A 24,591-nucleotide genomic window follows, 5' to 3' on the forward strand; every position below is an offset into this window, starting at 1 on the left:
CCTGTCTCTGCCTCCCAAGCATGGGGATTACAAGTGTGCGCCACCACGCCCAGAAAAATGCTTTCTATCCTATGAAAAATGGTTTTTAAGCTGCGCCTATACACTGATCTAGTGGTATCCCGGTTCAACTACTGCAGCAGACACGTGGCAAAATTGGCTTTTGCAAGTTTGGGTAACAAAGGACAGACTAACAGGACCCCTGAACTGCCCCTCCATCCCAAGTCCATTTCAGGGACCTCAAGATCCCATGTACCTTTCTCTCCTTTCCATTCATTCACAACTGGTTTGGCTGAAGCCTCTCAAGTGTCCTTGAATGTTCTAAAGTACCCTTCACAGAGGCCTCTCATTAGTGCAGAGATGCAGGAAAGGCGGACATTTCTTGAATGCCACATACTCTGAATGCCAGGCACTTTGTGTACCTCAAGTCCTTCAATTCTTCCTATGGGCCTTGCAAGGAAGGTATTATAATTCCATCAGCAGATGTGGAAATGGAGCTTCAAAGAGGTCAAATGCATCAGCCAAAGTTCAAGGCTAAGGACTACCACAGGCTACAAGCTGGCCTGGCCCACAGCAAAACTGGGCTCAGGGGGCTGCTCCAGGGAGGCAATGACATTGGCAGAGAACGATTATCTTTTTCCCAATACACACAGAGCTTCTGTATATGCTGGAGTGGCCCCAACTGAGTCAAACCCAGACGTATTTGACCTTTGGGCCTGTTATCTTTCTGCTTGTCTGTGCTGCTACCCCCAGGGCTGCTAGATATACTCAGGAGAAGTACATTAAAGATCTGGTGGCACCAGGCTCAAAAACCTGTCCCAGTCAAGAGCCATAGACCCTCCAGCCACCCACATGGTGTGCCACCCTCGCTCTAGGAGATGCTTTGCGGCAGTAGCTGCAATTGTACCCTCCCTATATCCACGACTCGGTCAGAATGACTTTGCAGCTCCACATATCAAGAGAGAGAACGGGTTCTCTCCCCTCTGACTCCTGCTGGCCCCTTGACTTCCGGTGACCACAGAGTGCTGGGAAGTGAGGCTGCTCCATGCTGAGCCGGGGCTGTGAGCGTCCTGCACACCCGCTTGCTTCCTGGGACCCCTTCCCAGCCAGTCAGTGCATAAGCAGAGGTGGGCCACTGGTAGACCAGAGACTGCATGGAACACCGGTGGAGCAGTCCATGCCAGGCCCTCCGACACCTGCTGACCGCAGATGGGTGTGAGCCTAGCTCTAGACTACCAAGTCTGGCTCAGATTGGCAGAACTGCCCGCTGATCCATTAACTCATAGTTGTTGTTATAAATCATTAAAGTTTTGGAGTGGTTTATTGTACAGTGTGATGCTTAATTGTGTCAACCTGGAGGGCCTTTTGGAGTGAGATTCACATTTTTTTTTTTAATTGGCGCTACTGGGAATTGAACCCAGAGGCATTCTACTTTCAAGCCATACTCCCAGCTCTATTTCATTTTTTGTTTTGAAACAGGGTCTTAGTAGGCTGCTAAGAGTCTTGCTAGGTTTCTAAGGCTGTCCTCGAATCTGTGATCCTCCTGTGTCAGTCTCCCAAGTACTAGGATTATAGGCATGTGCTACCATGCCCAGCTGAGTGAGCTTCACAGTTAAAACAGTGAATTTTGAGTAATACTAACTACCCTTCAAATGTAGATGGGACTGATCTAATTGGTTGAAGGCAACTATAGGAATTGGAAAGAAAAGCCTCCCCCATCAAGAGGCAATTCTTCAGCAAATTGCCTTTGGACTTCATCTGCACCATCAGTTCTTCTGGGTCTCCCCTTTAGGCTCAGACTGGCCCTGTTCTCATGGCTGTCCTGGGCTGCGTGCCTGCTGGCTCACACTGCAGATGTCTATTTGCCAGACTCTGGGATCATGTGAGACAATTTCTTATGATAAGCCTTCTTTGAAGAAGATTTACTCTAGAGAACTGGCTCGTTCCATTGATTCCATTTCTCTGGAGAACCTGACAAATACACAGAGCAATCAAGTTTACCTTTCTACTGCAGCAACTCTTTATCCTTCTAAAGCTGCTACATCTGGCTAGTGCAGAAGCAGTCCCTTGTTCTGAGCTGCTATGTCTCCTTGATTTTTGCTCCTGCTGTTCTTCTACCCTAAAATACCAGGGTACCGATAGGCCATCATCAACTCACTCCTGCCAGGCCTCTGATGCTATCTCCCCAGAAGCTCATGCCACCTGCCTTGGCTAAGGCAATTGAGGGAGACCCAGGAGGGTCATCTGGTTCCTTTTTAGACTCGGGCACTACAGAAACCGGTTCAGAAGAATTCTTTTATTTTTTAAAAGTTTTTGTGGTACTGGGGATGGAACTTAGGAGCATTCTACCTTTGAGCTACACTCACAGCCCTATTTTTTATTCTTTAATTTGAAACAGGGTCTTAGTGAGAGGGCCTCACTAAGTAGCTGAGGCTGTTCGCGAACCACCATCCTCCTGTCTCAGCCTCCCAAATGCTGGGATTATAAGCGTGCACCACCACGTCCAGCTTGTTCAGAAGAATCCTGTGCAACTCTTGCTCCCAGTTTGCTCTTGTGTTTGTCCTGTTATTTTCTAATTCCACTCTTCCTCACTTTTCCCTTACTGGGAATTGTCTGGATGCTGGGGGTGGGGGTGGGGGTTGCGGGGAGGAGGCTAGGATGGTATTGGGCAGTTCTCCCTAGCCCTGCCCCAGGCCCTCTCTTCCTCCAGGCTGGAGAGGAATGCCAGTCCATGAACTCACAATGCCTTGGGCCTTTCCCTTTATGGACTTTGGCCCCAATCTTTTCAAATATAAATTGCCCCAGGAACAAAGATCCTGGCTTTCTGCAGCAGCACCCTTGACCTTCCCTAGCTGTGGGACAAGCACAGGCAAAGAAGCCCAAGCAAGGCAGGCGCTTTCCTCTTCCCACGCCCTTATTCTCCCAGGGTCAGCAATGTTCCCTTCATCCCTCCAGTCCTGTGGCATCAGACTGTAGGCAACAGGAATCTGATATATCCGTATCAGGGCAGCAAGGCTCAAGTTCTGGGGCTGTGACTGTACCGTGGACAATGGTAGCCTGATTGAAGGCTCACCAGCAAATGAAGCCTTCCTGCTGAGATACCTGTGACATTATTAGTCATGTTCCATTGCTGTAACAAGATACCTGAGGCTGGGTGATACATACAAAAAGAGGTTAATTTAGCTTACAGTTTGGGAGGCTGAACATCCAGGATCAGAGAGCTCCATTTCTCTGGCTTCCGGTGGGGACCTCATGGTGACATCACGGTGCCAGCACATGCGAAAGGGAGAGATCACGTGTTGAGAGAGGAAGCAGAGTGAGGAGGGCTCAGACTCACTGCCTTCCGACAGCTCACTGTTACAGGAACTGGGCCCCATAAGAACGCACGTTCTCCTTCCAAGGGCAGTGCCCCATGGCCCAGTTCCCTTGCACCAGGCCCCACCTCTTGGAGGTCCCATGGCCTCTCATCGTTGCCACAGCAAGGACCAAGCTTCCAACACTTGACTCCTTGGGGGACACGCTCGATCCTTATCCAAACCACAGCACCTGTGAGCCCTGGGTCCGCTCGCCGCTGCTTTTTCCAGCAGCCGTGCCACACACTGGCAGCTTCCCCGATCAAGGAGAAGACAGAGGAAGCAATGGGCTCTGCCAAATGCAGCCCATAAAATGGTGTGGCCCCTGTGGAAGACAGTATGACGTAATCTCAAAATGTTAAAGACAGACTTACACGACTCAACAATCCTACTTCTAGATATATACCCCAAAGGGTTAAGAAGTTGGAACTTGAATGTCCATGTGAATAAATCACAATTATTCAAAGTAAACCAAAAGGTGGAAGTAAACCAACTGTGCACCATCAGATGAATAGGTAAACAAAATATAGAATATACATAAAATGAAATGCTATTCATCCATAAGAAGGAAGAAAATTCTGTACATGGACAAACTTTGGAGACATTATACTAAATGAAACAATTCAGATACAAGAAGACAAATATTGAATGATTCCACTTACATGTGGGACCTAAAATAGACAAACTCAGAAATAAACTTAGAACAGTTGTTAGTAGGAGCTAGACAGAGGGGGAAATGCAGAGTGACTGCCTAATGAACAAAATTTAAGTTTGGGAAGTTGAGAAAGTTTTGGAGATGGATAATAATGATGGTTGCACAAGAATGGAAATGTACGTGCTCTGGAGCAGCCTGGTCCCAGCGTGTAAGAACTGGCTCAAAGGTGCCAGGAGACCAAAGAAAGAGGCAGAAAGATCTAGAATTGCAGAGTGCAGTTTACTGGAAGACGTACTGCCCTAGGCAGCAACAAGACCAAATTGGTCCCTGAGATTTAGGTCAGAGGAGGAGCAGACCTATCAGGACAAAAGTGACTTTCCCTTAGTTAGAAGGGGTCTGGTTTATCTTCGGTTAATATTCAAAGGCCAGGCACATTCCTGGTCCTGGTGTCCAGTTGTAAAGCTCCACATACCACCCTAATGGTGTTCTCTATTTATAGTATGCTGGGGAACTACACAGGAAAAACTGACTAGGGCTATTCTGGGCCAGTCATGGTGGTTACAGCCCAAGATGGCTGCGATCATGTCAAGCTAAGTCCATTCAGTTAATAGACTTAATGCCACTGAATTGTTTGCTCATAAAAGGGCGAAACAGTAAACTTTGTGTTATGCAGATTGTACCACAAGACTTTGGGAAAGGGATGGCGTTTCACTGTGGGTACTGAGTCTACCTCTTTTTCTTTTATTTTTTGTGGTACTAAGGATGGAACCTAGGGCATTCTACCTTTGAGCTACACCCTCAACCCTATTTTTTATTCTTTATTTTGAAACAGGGTCTCACTGAACTGCAAAGGGCCTAAGTAGTAGCTGAGGCTGTCTTTGAACCCCAATCCTCCTGTCTCAGCCTCCCAAATGCTGGAATTACAAGTGTGTACCACCATGCCCGGCTCACCTCTTCTTTTTTAATGTTGCCATCACCCACAAGTGATGGCTATGTCATAAAACAGTTAAGGCGTTGTAGATGACACATCCTCTTCTCTTGGGGATTATGGTAACCATAGAGATGTGGCCCCATTTTAAAGGGCTCACCATCAGAGGTGCACCCCCTTGCTCCCAGCTCTTCTGTATCTTCTCATGGCTCACTCCTAAGTAAAAGATAAAGAAAGCTCTCTAGGGAGGTCCCCAAGGCCTTGCCAGGCCTGAGCTCACCAGCAGGTCCTAGGCACTTCCCTTCATTCCCCATCAGCCATGGTGAGCTCCCATCCCTCACTGCCAACATCATTTTGTGTTTAGAACATTGTCTCCTCCTCTCTGCTTAGTTAGCATCCACAGCCTTCAGAGTTCAGCTCAACCGTCACTTCCATGGCAACCTTTCGTCACCTCAGAGCACCTATGTTCTTAATGCCATTTCCTTCCTTGGAAGCATTTTTACATTTATTTGCTTATTTAATTAATCTTCTGTCTCCTCTACTAGACCATAAGACCCAGAAGAACAGGAACCTTTTTTGGTTCTACTAACCATTAAACCCTAAGTCTAGAGAGGAACCGGGTAAGTACCTTGTGTTAGTCAGCTTTCTGTTACTATAAAAAAAAAATACCTGAGATAAACCAACATTTTGGGCAGAACTGGGGATTGAACCCAGGAGTAGTCTACCTCCAACCTACACCCTCAGCCCTATTTTTATTCTTTATTTTGAAACAGGGTCTCATTAAGTTGTGGAGGGCCTCACTAAATAGCTGAGGCTGGCTGCAAACTTGCAATCCTCCTGTCTCAGCCTCCCAAGTACTGGGATTACAAATGTGCACCACTACACCTGGCTGGTAAATCAACTTTTCAGGAGGAAACTTTGGGCTCCAGGGTTGTTTGGCATGTTTTCTTCTGCTAGAGGCAAGGCACATCATGGCAGGGAGTATGCAGCAGCCAAAGTCTGAAAGAGAAGGGGCTGGGGTCCTCATATCCCCTTCAAGTGCCTGCCTTCGATGACCTAACTTCCTTCTACCGGGCCCCACCTCCCTAAGTTTCTACCACCTCCCCATAGCACCACAGCTGGGGCAAAACCTTCAACATATGCACCTTTGGGGGACATTCAAGTTCCAAACTACAGCACACCATAATCATTATATCCTAGTGAATTAGCGAGTGAGAAAATACAAAAAAGACTAACAATACTGAAGTCCAAGGTCCTTCTCCTGTTTATAAGTAAGGGATTCCATGACCTGTTCACGCAGGCCAAATTAAAATTCCTTGGAAGCAAGAGCCGTCTTATGTCTTAGATTGATAGCAAAAGGAAAGCCACTCAAGGTGGCCAGCTGTTACCATACTGCATATTCTATGCTGACTTTTAAAATTCTTATTAGAAGCACAGTTTGAAACGAGAATGACACTTCTTTTAATTTTCTCACACTAGTAGTCATTGATCTGCATTCATATCTTGAGAGGAAATGCCACTGAATTCAGGAGAAGTATATTTAACCTGCATGGTATTCAAAAATTGCTGGAAAAGCTTAGCTCCCATACACTATGCCAGTGACCTTGCTAAGTAGGTATGTTAAACACTTAAATGTATAATTTTCTACAGGCGCTTTTGGTAAAAACATTCTTTCTTCTTTTTCATGTCTTCCAGCAAACCTCATTATCCTTCTTGTGACCTGCAGGCATCTCATTTTCTTTTGGCTTGTTTGCAAGTTTTAAAATATTAACTGTATCTCTCGCCTCAGGAAGGGTTGCTTGGCTACTACTCTACATTTTTAGAATGTGAATTCTTTTACCTCGCCATTTCTATCTGGAATAAAGGAGTTTAATGCATTTTCATAGCACCTAGGCATAATTAAACTCACTTATCTTTATTAAGTAATCTCTATACTTATTTGGAAGACCAAGATCAACAGGGATATACATGGGAGGATATGTGTTAATGTTGAATAATGGTGAAACTAAATTAAAATAAGGCCATAAGGTGTCAATCACCATGGATTTGGTGAAAGGTCCCACTGTGCACAGGACACCAGCTTAAAAGAAAGGTAGGGATGAAGATGAGTCAAATAAGAGCAAGGAGGTCCGAGGAATGAGCCATCAGCTTCATTTGTCATCTTTGTAAAGTACCTAGAAGTATGTAATGGTGAAAACTTTGAAGCTGCTGGAGGTCTCTGAAGACAGTGCAATGCTGAACAAAAATGACCCCAAGACAATTTACTCCATGACTTTTACTTTTCTTTGAGTGGTACTGAGGGTTGAACCCCAGGGCACTCTACTTCTAAGCTACACCTCCACGTCCCCACTTAAAATTTTTTTGTTTTGAATCAGGATCTTGCTAGGTTGCTGAGAATCTCGTTAAATTACTGAAGCTGGTCTTGAATCCACGATCCTTTTGTCTCAGCCTCCCAAATATTGGGATTGTAGGCTTGTGTCACCACACCTGGTTTATTCTGTGACTTTTTTTTTTATTATTGTGTAACAAATCCTAGGCATGGTACTGATCTCTGGGTGACAGGCATAATACTGTATAAAGCACCCCTGCATAAAGCACCTCCTGAGGATCTTGAACTATGACATAACCCAACACAGAAAGGCATTTGCCTGATTCAATAATTAATTATAAAATGTTAAGAAGGATTTCAACAGGACTTCTCAGGGCCTTTTCTATATTAATCGACACTTAGAATAATTTCTAAGAAAGGAGTATATTATGAAGTGGTCCCCAAATTTATTTGAAGATAGCCTACTGGTTTGTTGTGTTTAGGCTCTGCAGTTATATTTTGGTTTTGGGGAAATGGCATGTGAGCTCATGAGACTAGTGTAGCCTGGGACACACTCTGCAAAGTGCTGACATTAAAACCACAGGCCTGTCCAGAATTTAAAAATTGTTAGAAATGTCTGTATTGCATATTTACCAAGTGCTGAAATCACTGTGATGAGAAATAGTGTGAGGCCCCAGTCTAGAAGCTCTGTAATCCAGTGCTAATTTATAGCAACAATATTCTGTGTGTGTGTGTGTGTGCACGCGCGCGCGTCCGTGTGTGTTTCTGGGTACTGAACCAGAGGAGTACTACTTCTGAGCTATACCTTCAGCTCTATTTTATTTTTTATTTTGAAATAGGGTCTCAGCTGGGTGTGGTGGCACATGCCTATAATTCTAGTACTTCAGAGGCTGAGACAGGAGGATCACAGGTTCAAGGATAGCCTTGGCAACTAGTGAGACCCTGTTTCAAAATAAAAATTAAAAAAATAGGGTTGGGGGCATAGCTTGGAGGTAGAATGCCTCTGGGTTTAATCCCCAATACACAAAATATAATGGCAACAAAAATTTAAAAAAGAAATATGGTCTAAGTTGCCGAGGGCCTCACTGCACTGCTGATGTTGAACTGAAACCTGTGATCCTCCTGTCTCAGCTTTCCAAGTCCTGGAATTATAGGCATGTGCCACCACCCCCAGCATATATCAACAATATTTGTTTTCTCTCTGTGTGTGTGTGTGTGTGTGTGTGTGTGGTACTGGGGATGGAATCTAGGGGAAATCTAATCTACCTCTGACCTACACCTCTAGACTATATATATATATATTTTTTTTTGAAACAGGTTCTCATTAGGTTGATGAGAGTCTTACTACTTGCTGAGGCTGTCCTAGAACCTGCAAGCCAAAGTGTGCTCCACCCCACCTAGCTTTCCAACAATCAATCAATCTCTCTCTCTCTCTCTCTCTCTCTCTCTCTCTCTCTCTCTCTCTCTGGAACCCAGGGGCAACCTCCGAACCACACTCCCTGCCCTATTTTTTTATTCGTTATTTTGAAACAGGGTCTCAGTAAGTTGCAAAGGGTCTCACTAAGTAGCTGAGGCTGTTCCATGAACCTGCGATCCTCCTGTCTCAGCCTCCCGAATGCTGGGATTACAAGCGTGAACCATCACGCCCGGCTTCCCAACAATATTTCTAATAGACAAAGAGTAGAAACAATAACCAAATACTTATCAAATGGTGAATGGACAAAATGTGGTCTATTCATATAAAAGAATACTGCATAAAAAGGAATAAATACTGATGCAAGCTCTAACAGGGAAGAACCCTAAACACATCATTAAATAAAAGAAACCAGACACAAAAGATCTCACATTGTATGCTTCCACTTACCTGACATGTCCAGAGCAAAGCCACAGATTTAGTATGAGTGAGATCCTGGGTTCAATCCCCAGCATAAGAAAGAGAGAAAGAGAAAGACAGAAAAGAAGAAATAAAGAGCCAGGGGTGGTGGTGCACACTTGTAATCCCAGGACTTGGGAGGCTGAGACAGGAGGATCGCAGGTTCGAGGACAGCTTCAGAAGCAGTGAGACTTGCATCAACCTAGTGAGACCCTGTTTCAAAATAAAGAATAAAAATAAGGCCGGGGTGTGTAGTTTGGAGGTAGAATGCCCCTGGAATCCATCCCTAGTGCCACGAAAAGAAAGGGGAGAGAGGGAGAGAGGGAGAGAGAGAGGGAGAGGGAGAGGGAGAGGGAGAGAGAGAGAGAGAGAGACCGACCAAAAAACAACCAGTACCTCACCATACCAAATGGTTTTACTTACTATATTACAGGTATAGAAAACAACACAAATATTAGATATAGAAAACAATACAATTATTTCTTGTCAACAGTGTATTTAATGAAGATACTAGATGTTATTTACAGAAGATATACATACATACAATTCCTACATATTAAATGTAGTGTAATTGTGAAAACAGAAAAAAATGTACTCCAAAATTACATACTAAATAAAATAAATAAAAACTAATTATTTGGCACAATATCTATTATGTAGCAAATAAATAACTCTATACCATTGATTGGATGAACTATTTACAATCTATTTGAAAGTGCAAAACAATTGTTGAAAATTAAGATATTTGTAATAACTTTTAACTCCAGAAAATATGGTATTTTTTCATCAGTAACAATAAATTGGTAGTTGAAAGGTTTTTAATGCCCAGGAAAATATTTCAATTTTGAAAAACATTTTGTGATATTGTGCTCTTCTGAAATGTGATTTTTTTTTATTTTAGTGCTGGCAATTTTAAGAACCTCGGTGTTTTTTAGTTGAATTCTTGTATATAGAATCCTGATTTGTAAGTCTTAAAAAGTTACATTGTAAACATAAATATTATTCTATATATCATTCAGAAATTACAGACCAGCCCTCCCTAAATTACATAAATAGCCATAATGTTTTATAGTAACATGGTCATGTTCTATCTCTTCAGTGGTAAGACTATGAAGATGGAAGAACCTATAATTTGGACTTAAATGAATTCTCCAATACTTTTCCCAAACCCCATGCTCCAAAATGAGATTTGAGTTAAAAATTATGCAGCTATATCATCCCCGATGTATCCAAACCAATCCCCATTGTAACACATTTCATACTGTGAAGACTCTTAGAAGAAACAGCCAGAGGAGCTAGAGATGTCTCTCGACAGAGGTATTCCTACCAAGCTCTCCGTGCAGACCTTATGAGGATGGTACAACTGAAATGAAACAGGGTGGCTATGAACTGGGGGTCCTAAGCTAAAGTGTGCAAGCTTTATGCAAGTCAAATAATTTCTTCTCTCGTCATGTAGTTGGTAAGCTGAAAGTAGCCCTGAAGTGTCTCAGGATGTGTTTTTGCTTGTTTTGTAGAATTCTCTAGTGGTAATATGGTCAGTGGTAGTAGCATCAGTGGCATTTTTGAAAGACTGTGGACTGGAGACAAACCATTGCTCTGGGCACTTTAGATGTCTATGGCCGGCGAGGCTCTAATCTGTGTGACATCTGTGATAAAGTTCTCTGGTTGTCAATCACATTTAATTGCCGTACATAACCACGGACATCCTGATGGTTCTTATTAGCTTGAGCTGCATCAGGATCTGTTGAGAGAAAAGAGGGCAGAATCAGCATTGTGTAACTCATGCATATAAGATACAGCTTTATTTTTCCCACTGACTTAATACATTTATTACAGATTCCTGGGTCTGTCAAGACCATTCAACATACCACATTATTGAAATATTTCTACTTGGTTCGTCCATCTTTCCCTCTACCCTCCAATTTTCTTTTCTTACCTGGGATCATCTCTGCTGATAATTTTTCTTGGCATCGCACATTGTTAAAAAAAAAAAAAAGAGTGGGGGAGGAGCCCAACATAAAAAGGGAAGCATCTGTCTTATACCTCCTGGTGATAGATGAAAATTGTTTCTCCCACTCTGTCTCTGCTTCCTTTGATTCAGGTGGGGACTGATGTCAAAAGACATGGTTTCATTAGCTCTTCACAAAAGCACTTCACATCTGGACCGAATTGAAGCAAGCCACTGAGGTGATGGAGTCCTGACCATACCATCCACTTGCATGTAGTACACGGCAGTACTACAAAGACTAAATGTTCTCAGACACCCCGGGTTCAAGAAAAGGCCCCACTCGTGGGCTGAAGGTATGACGTCTACTAGACCTTCATCTCCTTGATGCTGCTTGTTTAAAAAAAAACCAGTTCCCATTCTATTGTAATCCACACCCCAAGCTTGCAGCAACTGGGCTATCAGAGAGCTAACTGATTTTGATCAAATCAGGGCTGCAAGAAAACCCAATGTCCACAGCTCTACCAGGCAGCATACAAGAATGAGGAGAGCCGAATTTGATAGTGGCAAACTGAAAACACAGGTCCCTTGGGAAGTGACTGTTCAGCTTCTGAATGTCACGGCCACGTAGACATCAATGCTCAGAGTTGCCAGACTTCTTTCTTTTCTTTTGTCTTTTTCTTCCCTTTCTTTTTTTGTATGTATGTATTTATTTATTTTAGAAACAGGAAATCTGAATCTTTTCCCTGTGAAGTTCCCCAATTTTTTTTTTTTTTTTGGTTGTACTGGGGTTCCTGGAAACCCTTCTACCTCTGGGCTATACTCCCAGACCTACTTTTATATTTTTATTTGGAAACAGGGTCTCTTAAGCCAACGTGGCTGGCTTCGAACCTGAACGATCCTCCTGTCTTCACCCCCCAAGCGTGGGGATTATGAGCATGTGCCACCACGCCCGGCAAAGTTCCCCAATTTTTAAATGGTGACATAAAAAAAATAAAAGGGAGCTGGCATAGTAGCCTATGCATTAGGGGGATAAAAGGTCAAGTGGACTGCCTGCCCAGTGTAAATTGCCTTGCTGAGTTAAAAAATAAATATTTATACATATCTATGTATAAGTGGGAACAAGTGCTGTTTAGATCCAACACCTCCATCCCCTGAGTCTCTGGCATAGGGCCTCTGGTCTAGTAAGACACCAGGAGTGGCCCCGAGGAGCCTGCCTGCCACGGCACGAGGCTCTCTACAGCCAGGTGCTCCCGCCACATCCCCTGCCACTCCCCAAGACAATTAGAATGCCATCTGCAGAAGGAGGGAAGGGAGTACTGCAGGTCTGCACACAGAAAAGCAGAGAGAAGACACAGAGGCCTACTAGCTGTAAGAAGAAACTCATCAGTATAATTATCACATAGAAATAATGCCACAGTGAACTGCACAACACATTGTGCTTAATTTCCCCACTTCTCACTGGCAGTGTACTCTGCATGTACAATATACTATAATTACATTGTACATATTCCCATGATGTTTATGAATCTATTCCTATAGCTTTATCTATAGATTGTTGACTTTGGAGCTGAGCAGCTGTTGTTTACCAGCAGTTACTGATAACTTCAACAAATGCAGTGGAGATTTAAAAGAAAAGAAAAAAAGAATTTCCCCACTTCTCTCAGAGAAGACATGGGAGAATGCAGATTTGCTTCCACAGAGGCTCATGAAACAAAGCAGATTCCTCCGTGGTTCTTCTCTGGTTCTTGAAGCTCTCTGAGAACCTCTCAATGGCTATGAACTCTCCTAGATTTTGCATATACCTTCAGGAATTTCCTGGACCTCCCTGAAGTGCTGTGGATTCTGGATTATAAACCCCTAAGATAACTGGTGTCACTTATCTAGTCTCACTTCACTTGTACAATTGCTTTATGCCCATGTCTTTAAACACACAGTAAATGACTACAGGAAAAGAGATGAGGCACTTTAATTCTGGCGAAATCCATATAGTAATAGCTGATGATATGCAAGACTATGCTTAGTTTGGAAGTCAGAGGAGGCACACTTATTTAAATTAACTTTTTAAAGGTCTGCTTTCTCCCCAAGTCACGATTACTTTTCCTGGAGTCCCTTCCCCCCTCCCACTAAGAACTGAAAATGTAGTAGCTCTGGCATTCCACATAAAACTTTGGTTTTATGTCAGTCCTGCATTATAAAGAGCAAACCACTCTGATGAATGAAATGCTGACCTTTTAGTCTCTTGGCACTGGGTTTATAGATGGGGATGGGGTTCGGGTAGACTCACAGCCATGTTCCTGCCATTTCATTATGCTGAATTAATGACCAATTTTTCTTCAAATGACTCATACAATAATGTTAACAAAAACTTCATATGGTCTCCCTTCTTGTTCCTCAACCAGGTTGGGGGAGCCAAAGTCCTGCCCCTCACCCAAAGACTTGGTCGAGGGGAGATGATGGCACTGGTTGAGTATGACCATCTGTTATATAATACAACTCACCTTCCGACAGATGACAATTGTTATTTATTAGCAGTAATATGAGTGTTATGAATGTTAAAGCATTAGTTATACCAGTTCCCCTGACACATTTTCAAATTTTAAAAGAGCAACTCAAATTCCCTCAAATATTAGAAATACAATATAAAACTCTGCTATGGGACTTTTAACAAATGTGCTGTAAACATTAATGCATTCTTACAACACCCTGGGAGACAATAAATATTGTTTATAAATGAAAGAGCTGAGTCATCAAGGGTTGATGTGAGTTTCTCAACGTCAAGCAATGAGTCACATGTTGCTGGCTAGAGACAGAACTTGTCGGTCACTGTGTCCTCCTTGTTCTAGACACATTGGAGTGAGCAAATTAACTCTCTTTCTCGCCATATAGGGGCGAACAACAAATTAATTCTCTTTAAATCCATTTGTGAAATAATGTTCCTTTGGTTGTTTTCTAGTTTTGTAACAACATAAATAGTTTCTAGTTTTATAAGAGCAAAACAAAGTCTTTCGACTAAAGGCCTCTACTGCATGGAATTCATGGTCCAAAGTGCCCCTGACACAATCAAATACTGTCCAGACTTCTAGAGTGTCTCAGTGGTCTCATTAAAAAGGACTAAATCACCAAGACCTCCATTGTGGCATGCAGCAGCACTGAACTTACTGAAGGGCTGGCTCCTGTAGTACCTCACTGTTCTGGCAGTATTCGCAATCATGCGCTAAAGGGTGGAAAAAGACAGAGAGAAATGCAAGTCAGCTTAGTGTATAATCCCCCAAGGAAAAACAAACCATTATTTATTCCGGCCATACTCAGTCCCACTAGAAACAGCATGTTCTGAGATGTCTACTCTCTGGAGGCAGCTGGTTGATGTATAACTTGTTTAATGACTTTAAAGAGGCACCAACGCTCAGATGTGCAAGGCAGTTTCAGGTAAGGAATATTAATAGTCTAACTCTGGTCTCGTCGTCTGCTTGTTCCCTACTATGTAAAAAGGATTCCCGAGGCTGCACTTGAATGCTCGGAAAGAGTTTGCACCATCCTTTCTTGAGGTCAGTGTGAATTTGCAGGAGAATTTGCAACTGTTCTAGACTTGAAGGGTTGCTTGTCCAGTCCTTCACAGTAAGTAGGATTCAGGAATGAGGTACGAGATTATACTGGCTGAACAGTAAGTCAAGATAGCCTCCCTAGACATTTTTGTCACACATTGTTCATTATTGAACTTTCTAGTCTTCCAGCAAAAATGTATGCTTTGATGTTAATCTTCACTGTTTTCCTTCCTTCCTGTTGACTACCTTTCTGATTATAATGTGAACATATGAACATTTTTAACAATCAGAAAATGCTAGGAAACAAGTAAAACCATTTAGAATATTACTGTAGAGAGCAGACTCATTAATATTTTGACATATTTCCCTCTAATACATAAGAAAAATATATAAGGCCATATTTAAAAAGAATTAAAGTCATATACTGTATATACATTATATTGGCTCGAAAATTTCACATTGCATTACAATTATTTTCCATGCCGTTTTTATTTTTAAAACATTTTAAAGCCGGGCGTGGTGGCCCACACCTGTAATCCCAGCAACGGAGAGGCTGAGACTGGAGGATCATGGTTCCTGGACAGCCTCAGCTACTTAGTGAGACCCTTTGCAACTCAGTGAGACCCTGTTTCAAAAGGAAAAAGACTAAAAATATAGGGCTGGGGGTGTAGCTTGGAGGTACAGTGCCCCTGGGTTCCATCTCTAGTACCACAAAACATTAAATGAGAGCATGTTATCTATAACTTATATGATCTTTGTTAATTTTCTCATTAAATGATCTTAGTTGGGTTTTTTTTTTTTTTGCAATTTTTGTTTGCAACAAAAAGAGTATCTTTTGTGTTGAACTAAATTAGAACAAAAGAAAAAAAGAGAAAACCATGAAGGACAGAAGCAGACCCCTCTCAGTCCCTGAGGAAAAACACTGGTGAAACGGAAGTGCCATTCTTTTGCAGAGATGCACATTTCTTGCTCATGGTATTTTAACAGTGGCCAGAAGCCCCAGGCCCTGTATACATGTGAGGTCATCTTTGCAGTCCACTCTAAAGAGGGGAATCCTGAGGAGATGGTAGATTAATTGTAACATTAGTACAAAAGTGATACCACTCCACCCATGGAAAGAGACTCCTTAATTTCCTTAATTTTCTAGTCCTCACTGTCTTCTTTCACACGTCCTTGGCTTTCCACAGTATAAAAAAAATACTTTGAGGAAAGCTAATGTAAAACAAAACCATATAAGAGGCAAGGCCTTACAAATGTGTGTGTGAGCATCATAATATCTCACTGAGTACTTGCTCCGAGGACTGGCAAGCACGAGGTGACACGTGTCTACACTGGATGATGTCTCACACACAAAGAGGTAATTGGCAAAGTTTGAACTTCACTTTCATAAAAGATCCTAAAAACCAGAATGTCTGTTGATCAGCATGAGAAATACATTACAAATACCTCCAAGAAAATGTAACATACAATGTATAATTAGCCTCTGATATATGGCGCTCTAAAATAAACAGTAACTATGATAATTTTCCTGCTAATTTACTTTAAGTTGTTTTTTCACTTCTCTAAAGGCTTTGCATCCGAAGGGCACAAGTATATTCCATGTAGAATTATTGTAATTCTTCAGATATTGAATGGAGTGTAATTACCAAAAACCCTGGGAAATGCTGCCAGTGTGCCCCTCTGAAGAATAATAAAACAATTAGCAGGGGTCAGAAACCTCTTCCTATACCATTCTGTAGGGAGTAATTGTTCTGCTTTTTAGTTTTGAAAGCTAAAACATTTCATTCTGACTTTGGTTTTAGACTACTTTTTACAGCTATATTCTGAGGCTTCATAATTTTTAGCTCATTATGTAGTTTAAAATGTGAGAACAATTGTTTAAATCAGTAATTTCTAGCTCTGAAGTTCATTCTACCTTTCTAAATCTTTGATTAATTTTAACAATGGTTTTAATTTTGACGTATCCTTTTTAATTGTACTCGAAGATAACTTCAGTTTAACTTTGAAATCCAAATCTGGCTTCACAACGTGGCCCATTCTTTCACTTTGAGGTCCAGACAATACCGTTTAATGGTGTGAACCCACCAGAAGAATGTGTGAGCCCCACTAGCACTGCTGGGGTCAGTGCATGGTGACAGAATGCTCCCATGAGACCAAAGAAGGGTTAACCTGATATTTTAGCTCCATCCCATTTGTACCCATTGACACAGGTAACATTGATATATTATAGAGATTTTAGAAGTCACCTCCTCCAACCATCTCCAGGGTGCAGAATGCCAACCACAGCTGCCTATAAATCTTGGCACCTGCCACTGTTTGAATGCATGTGGCAACAAGGAACATTTCTGACTACTAGAAATGTCTTTATCCTTTTGAGTCAAAGTCCTTCTCCTTTTACTTTTCATTTGCTGATCCTAGTTCTCAGCTCTGGAGACACAATGAATATGTTTAGTTCCATTTTAAGAGGTTAGTTCTTCGGACACTTACAGAAAACTATTATGCTTGGTGCGGTGGCATATGGTTGTAGTGCTAGTACTTGGGAGGTTAAGACAGGAGGCTCACAGATTGGAAGCCAGCCTCTGCAACTTAGTGAGATTCTTTAAAAAAAATAATAATAAAGGGCTGGGGCCATAGCTCAATAGTAGAGCACCCCTGGGTTTAATCCCTAGTACTCTCCCCAATTAAAAAAAAAAACAACTATTATGGGCATCTCCTCACCCAGGTCTTCTCTTAATGAATATTCTTAATTTCTTTCTTTGACAATTCTTCCGACCACAGTTTTGGCTGCTCCTGGACAGTCTCCAGTAGAACTCCTCAGGTTGAACAAACTGCAGAGTGCAGGGAATGACCCTCTTCCCTTGATCTAGCTGATGCTATATGTCTACATGTATAATTTTAACAAAAATCATGCTTCTGATCTCTCAGGGACTCAAACCTCTCGGCCTGCATTGAGCTGCTGTTTGGAGGCAGCTTCATGCTTGGTAAGTGCGCAGTTGATTTTGTGGACCCACACGGGAGATTTTACATTATCACCACTTAAAGCTATCTAGTGAGAGTCTGTTACTGCAGACTTAAGCCCTGCATGCTATCTTTGAGAGCAGACTGTTGTTCATTCATTGGAGTTCTCAGTCAAGCTTGGTCGAAACTAAGGTTAAAGAAACATAGGCTTCATTATCCAACTTGCCACGGCAGGGATGGGGCCCCAAATTACACCCTAGGCTTGGAGGTCCTGCCAGAGCAGGTCGGCCTGCCTGGAGCCGGCTTGGCAACTCTCTGTAATGCCAGGCCAGGGGGGGGAATGCCAGATTACGCCAAAGCCCAGCTTCTCATTGCTTTTTCCACCCCACAAACTGAGGTTGATGACACACTCCATTAGCATCTGGCTCCTTCTGACAACGGTTGGTAAGCCAGGGTAGATGTGGGGAGACATGCCCCTCAGGCAGAGCTCCCAGTCAGTACCCTGGGTGAATTGAACTCTGCTCACCACATTTTTATGGATCTTTCTTGGAACTAATTCTAAGTATAGATATTTGAAGCTTGCTTACAAAAATTAACATGTTCCCACTGTTGGTGATCCACAGGGCTGAGAGATGGGCCCAACTGAAGGCCACACAGTCATAAAGGGGACTCAGAGAGGGACACTGGTGAAGCGAATGAAGGTCTCCTTAGTCATGCTCCTGCATTGATTCCTCTTTTTTTTTTTTTTCCTTTCAGTACTGGGGATTGAATCCTCCAAAGGGATAAGCTATACCTTATCCCTTTCTTATATATATATTTTTATTTTGGAACAGGGTCTCGCCAAGTTGCTGGGGCCTTAAACCTGTGATCCTCTTGTCTCAGCCTCCCAAGTACTGGGATTACAGGTGTATGTCATGAACCCAGTTTACCTATTCCTCTTTATAGTTAAAGTCAGAGCGACTCAGAAGCAGATATCCTTCCTGGGGCCTGAGGTGCTGAGTGATGGGTCCCAAGAGAAAGATGCTGTCCAGAGGAAGGGGGACCAATTGCTGTCTGCACTCTGCCTCTGAGACTACAAATCCCACCCCACATCTCTTGTGTTCTCATGAACATAATTCCCCTGGGGTTCCAAGAGGTGTCAGGGGCGCCTCTTTCTCTGATGGGCCTTTGCACCCTGGGCCTCACCCACTCACCTTTCTGTGACACCGCCCTCAGGAGCAGGCTGGCCGAGTTGCACCTTCATTCCTGTCCAGGTCTGTCTACAACCCTCCAGTTCTTCTCAGCCCCCAGTCTCCTTGTCAGTTCTGTCCTGACTCATGTGCTCCCTCCAAGCTCCCAGCTGCTGTTACTGAGGAGGAGCAGGCTGGTGTGTCTAGCTTTCAAGGTCAGCCCAGTGCTACTCCCACACACTCCCAGGCTGCCTCCCTCTGCTCTGGACAACGGCTCTGTTCCGGGTTCCCCGAGGAGCTGCTCCTCGACCACAGGGCTTCCCCAACTGCCTGTCCTGACTGGTTTCTGTATTGCCCTTTCAGATCTTTACCATTCTCATTCTTAACATTTTCCAGTTTGCTTTTTCTTTTCCTATATTACTGTACCTGTTGATTTAACTCTCTCCCTCTCTATGACTGTCAAATGCAGGATTTCAATTTTTCCCTTGCTGAGCATGTGTAAAATCCCATCTATGATATCTGATTGTTTCACTCAGACTTTCCACAGATTTGATACAATAAATTTTTTTTTCCACAAGAAGATACAGAAATATATAGCCACTCTTCTACTAAGATTGTGCCCATGATAGCAACCAAATGTAAGCACACCGTAGGGACCAGAGATAAGGGGACCCAGGAGCTGAACCAGTCTTCACTTGAAGAATTATTGAGGGATGGGCCTGAGCCCTGGCTCCTGGCTACAAATCTTTAATATTGAAAGGGCTGGTGACACACAGACACACAGTGTAACACAGGCCAGACACTCACGGTATACCATACAAACGCTGGCCGTGGGACATGGCAATTTACGTGTCTGTCCAGGCACATGTGGAATATGTGTGCATCTCTGAACTAAGGGAGAAACACCAAAGAACAGACACAGTACCACAGGGAGGAAGAAAGACACAACAATGCCCCTTAAGGAAAAAGTCACCTCTTGTCGATTCTCATTTATGCATAATGTGTTGGGACACCCTGGTGAATCAATTTTTCACTTTTGGATTCAATTTTTCTTGCATAAAATCCTTTAAAAATACTTATGTGCGCTGGAATATAACTAGGTTATTCTTGTATTTAACACATTTTTTTTGCATCCTTTAGACATGCCAGACACATTTATGGGTGCTAGAGAAACATCAGTGGCCAAAACAGATGAGATACATGATGACAGATAAGATACGTAATGCAGGACAGGACACTTACATTCTCGTGGGGGTGACGAACAATGAAGGGGCAAGGAGATCACCTCAGAATGTGAGACCCCGGTGCCCGGGGTGGGTTATCTGAGAGTGAGTTGGGTATAGGCAGCAAGGAAAAAGGATGGGCAGGGAAGATTACTTGAAGGAGAGGACCCACGAGCGGAGCTGAGCTGAGGCCTGAACCATGAGGAGTCCAACAGGTACAGACTGGGAAAAGAAAATCTCAGGCAAAGGTAACAGGTAATGCAAAAGCCCTGAGGCTGGAAGGAAAGAAAGGTGGCCAGTCTCACCAACTTGGACCAAATACAGAGAAGACAGAGTGCGAAATGAGGCTGGACAGGTTGGTGTTTAGGGAAACAAGTCTGTATTTTATTATGTTACTGTCTATAGCAGGGTTTTATTTTCCATTACATCTGCATGAAGTTCTTTGTCCTGTATTCTGCCATTTTCTTTTTTTTAAACTGGGGATTAGATCCAAGGGCTTCTGAGCTACACACCCAGCTCTAATTTATTTTATTTTGAGACAGGGTGTTATTAAGTTGCTGAGGGCATTGCTAAGTTGCTGGGGACCCTGTTAAGTTTCTGAGGCTGGCCTCAAACCTGTGATGTTCCTGTTTCACCTTCTCAAGTACTGGGTTTCTAGGCATGTGCCACCCACTCCCAGCTTGTATTCTGCTTTTTGACATGTCTTTTACTATTCCCATGACCTAGTTTTTATAATTTTTCTTGATATTTAATAGTTCCTCTTTTATCTTTTTAACTGCATGTAATCTCCTAAAGGACAAGCATTACTTTCTAGATACCCTTACATTTCCTAGTAAAATTCTTTGCTTAGACACCCTACATATGACATGTTGTATTGGAAACACAGACACACAGACACACACACACACAGACACACACACACACACACACACACACACACACACACACACACACACACACACACTGGATATATCCTTTGGAAAATCTGTATTTAGTTTGGTCTACAGAAGCTGTATATAAAGAAATAAACTCTGAAAGTCCTCCCGTAGATTTCCTTTGTGTTGGAGAGGTCTGGGAATTAAATGAATTGGAAACTGAATGAACTTGAATGTTTAGATTTTTACTCAGAGATTCTCTCTTTCCATAGCTTGAGGCAACAAGTCCAGTGTTCCCTTTGTATATCTTTTTTTTTTGTTTTTTTGGTGGTACTGGGGTTCCTGGAAGCCCTTCTACCTCCGGGCTACACTCCCAGACCTATTTTTACATTTTTATTTGGAAACAGGGTCCCCTAAGCCAGTGCGCGTGGCTGGCTTCGAACCTGCGCGATCCTCCTGTCTCTGCCTCCCAAGCATGGGGATTACAAGCGTGCGCCACCATGCCCAGCCCCTTTGTATATCTTATAATAATATTATTGGTGATGGAAAACGTATTGCTGATAACTATGTAAGATCATGCCTAAAGATACAAAAATAAAAGGATTCAAAACATTCATCCTCCTTGATGAATTAGCTTCTGTTAATGTTTCAGAGGTCTAGAAGTATGCCCTATGCTTCTTATTCAAAATAAAATGACTACCTCAAAATCATATTCATGAATAAATACCTAAACACGAGTATATCTAAACAGGACCCAGCTCCTATGATGGCAGCCACGGTGCCTATCAGCACGCTTGAGGCAGCTTCAGACAGTGGCAGCCGGCCAGCATATCATCCTCTAATCCATTGCTAGCTACCTTCTAAGTATTATAAATATTCATATCTGCCATAGAAAGCTAGGCAGGGCTTTATTCAAACATTTTTTGAATACTCCTTTATGTTCCCCCCAAATGAAAGAATGTCAGCCTTTTCTTTTTACATAAGGATCAGAGTGTGAATTCTCTTTTGTTCATACCCATACATCCTGAAAACCAATATGCAACAAATTCTCTAATCCTCATTTCATACCTCAAGGGTGAAGACGCTCAAAATAAAAATACTTAGGGTTGGCAAGAAAAGGCACATTGGTGCTTCTGGCTGCTCCAGAGGCTCCTGCCCCTGGCAGGGCCTCCCTCTGGGGACACAGCCCACCAGCCCCATCCAGGCTGCCAGCTCTAACGTCTCAGCCCTGCTGATGCATGACTGGGAAGCGGCATCCTTCCCTGGGACACGTGGGCGTGACAGCAGCCACTCGAGGCAGTGGCGGTGGCCAGGGGCATGGAGGGGCTAGCTCATGGGGGTAAATGTTGAAAAGCTGGCAACAGTGCCAGACCGATCGAAGCCAGGTCTAGAAAACACAATCCAGACTTTCTCTTATAACTTTTGTTAAGTTTTTGCTGATATTTAATATTTCATGTTTTTTTCTTTTCAATTGCATGTCATCTCTCCAAGGACAAGGACTACTTCCTTGATACATTTTATTTCCCAGTTTATAGTTCCCTTTGCTTGGACACTCTACTATGTATATGCTTTGAAGCATATCCATTTAGCCTGGTCTCTGAAAACTATGTATAAAGATGTAAACTCTGAAATTCTTCCCACAGATTTCCTTTGTGTTGGAGAGGTCTGGGAATGAAAATTCCATTTCATTTTTCAGTAACATCTAACTCATGGAAGGGCATTTCTGAAATCAAACTTTCCCATGGGATGATTTATTGAATGAAATAAAATTTAGAAAGTCATTGGAGCAGAGGACAAACAGTATTCTTTTACTATTCTCTTTCCCCTTTTCTTTCATAGCAACAAGACTCCTTAATTTTCAGTAGGGTATACGGATACCCAAAATAAGGGCTACCTTTCTTATCTTCCTTTCTTTCCTCTTTGGGGGGTTCTAGAGGCCAAATCCATGGGCCACTCCAAGCTACACCCTTAGCCCAATGTAATTTTTTGTTTTGAGGCAGAGTTTCACTAAGATACTTAGGGTCTTGGTTAGTTGCTGAACCTGAGATTCTTCTGTCTCAGCCTCCCAAGTACTGGGATTACAGGAATGTGCCATCATGCCCAGCTCCAGCTTTCCTTTTATGTGACTAAATTTCTGACCAAAATATGTGAAGCAAGTGGCGATTGAGACTTTCTCCTCATCCTTAAAGGGAAGAAGCATGTTTTCCTTGTCTCCTTCCCCTTCCCTGAGCTGGGGGGGGGGGGGATGTGTGGTCGGCCATGTTGGGCCACGTGAAAATAGCAAGAGAGAAGAAGCGTGGAATCTTGACTGCTTCTTGGAGTGGAGCCACCATGCCCACTTGGCCTTTTCAGTGAGAAAGAAAGAAACTGATCTCTCTTAACCCATCATTAATTTAGGTTTCCATTATTGTAGATGAAATGCCATTTTAGCTATTTCATTGCTGTGGAGCAAAAGTGGGCTCCCTCAGAGCTGGTGTAAAGGACCTCTTTCCTCACTGTTCTGTACAGAGGAAGCCAACACCGTGGGTGGTAAGAGCAGAAATGGGGAGGGGCACCTTCCTGGTAGCTACTGCATGCCACCTTCACTTTTCTTTTGCAGGTTATGGATTGGACATTGATCTAAAAACCCAGATGGAACACCTTCATTCTTCTGATAGATGGCTGGCTTGGCAAGTTGGCTGTCCTTTTCTAATCTGCTGAGTTAACTGTAGCAATCACAAGTTCTAAGGCTCAGGCAACTCTTTAGGAAGCCCTAACTCCTACATATTTGTGCACATATTTATTTTACAGTTCAATAGTTGGCTTAGCCACCCCTTGGTCTGCTTTCCTGTGTAAATTATTTAGAAGGTACTTCACCCATTTGATAAATCTTTCATTTCTGAAAAATGTTTTTTTTAAGAATAGAGAAAAATTACTTAATTCTCCTTACTAATAAGTAAACAAAGACTATGTTTTACTTTGATTAAAAATATCACTAAACTGATGCAGTGCCGGGCGTGGTGGCGCACGCTTGTAATCCCCGCGCTTGGGAGGCTGAGACAGGAGGATCGCACAGGTTCGAAGCCAGCCTCAGCTACTTAGTGAGGCTCTCAGCAAATTAGTGAGACCCTGTTTCCAAATAAAATATAGAAAAGGTCTGGGAGTGTAGCCCGGAGGTAGAAAGCCTCTGGGTTCCACCCTCAGTACCACCAAAAAATAAAAAAATAAAAAATAAATAAACTGAAGCAGTAATGGAGATGTTTGTGTCCTACCTTTGATGTGGGAGTCAAGAGGAAGATCACTGGGAAACTTTTTTTTTTTTTTTTTTTTTGCAGTACTGGGGATGGAACTCAGGGGCTCTCTACCTCTGAGCTCCAACCCCCAGCCCTATTTTTAATTCTTTATTTTAAAACAAGGTCTCATTAAGTTTCAGAGGGCCTCACTAAGTAGCCGAGGCTGACCATGAACCTGCGATCCCATTTCAGCCTCCCAAGTACTGAGATTACAAGTGCGAGCCACCATGCCCTGCTTGCTGGGAAACTTTCTGCCTCTGGAGTGGTGTATACTGACGGGTGCTGAGCTCATGTGCAATTTCCTACCAACTTAAGACATGGGAACCTGGTGGCTAGCAGAAGCTGCCCTTCCTCAGAGGCCAAAATCTAAAGTAGATCTAAAGCTGAAACGCTGCTGATCCTTGCCGGATGGTTTGCAGGGCGTTTCAAATTCTCCTAGAGTCACACATACTAGCTCAATTTCAAACGA

The 24,591-nt window shown here is 42.9% G+C and overlaps 1 protein-coding gene across 11 annotated transcripts in view; it reads right to left on the bottom strand.

The window, feature by feature from the left end:
• Positions 1–10,748: 10,748 nt before the first annotated feature.
• RAPGEF4 (Rap guanine nucleotide exchange factor 4) overlaps positions 10,749–24,591 on the bottom strand; it is a gene marked incomplete at both ends in the record, with an annotated part of 342,537 nt that continues 328,694 nt past the window's right edge. For 9 of the 11 annotated variants that reach the window (XM_080719875.1, XM_080719879.1, XM_080719871.1 and 6 more), the window contains 2 exons: positions 10,749–10,876; positions 14,243–14,297. In XM_080719875.1, the coding sequence (XP_080576001.1) occupies positions 10,749–10,876; positions 14,243–14,297 (183 nt within the window). Of the gene's footprint in view, positions 10,877–14,238; positions 14,298–24,591 lie in introns of those variants that run through there. The other 2 variants (XM_080719872.1, XM_080719878.1) reach the window with 1 other exon arrangement.

The sequence above is a fragment of the Muscardinus avellanarius genome (assembly GCF_963383645.1).
Source record: "Muscardinus avellanarius genome assembly, chromosome: 2".
Classification (NCBI taxonomy): domain Eukaryota; kingdom Metazoa; phylum Chordata; class Mammalia; order Rodentia; family Gliridae; genus Muscardinus; species Muscardinus avellanarius.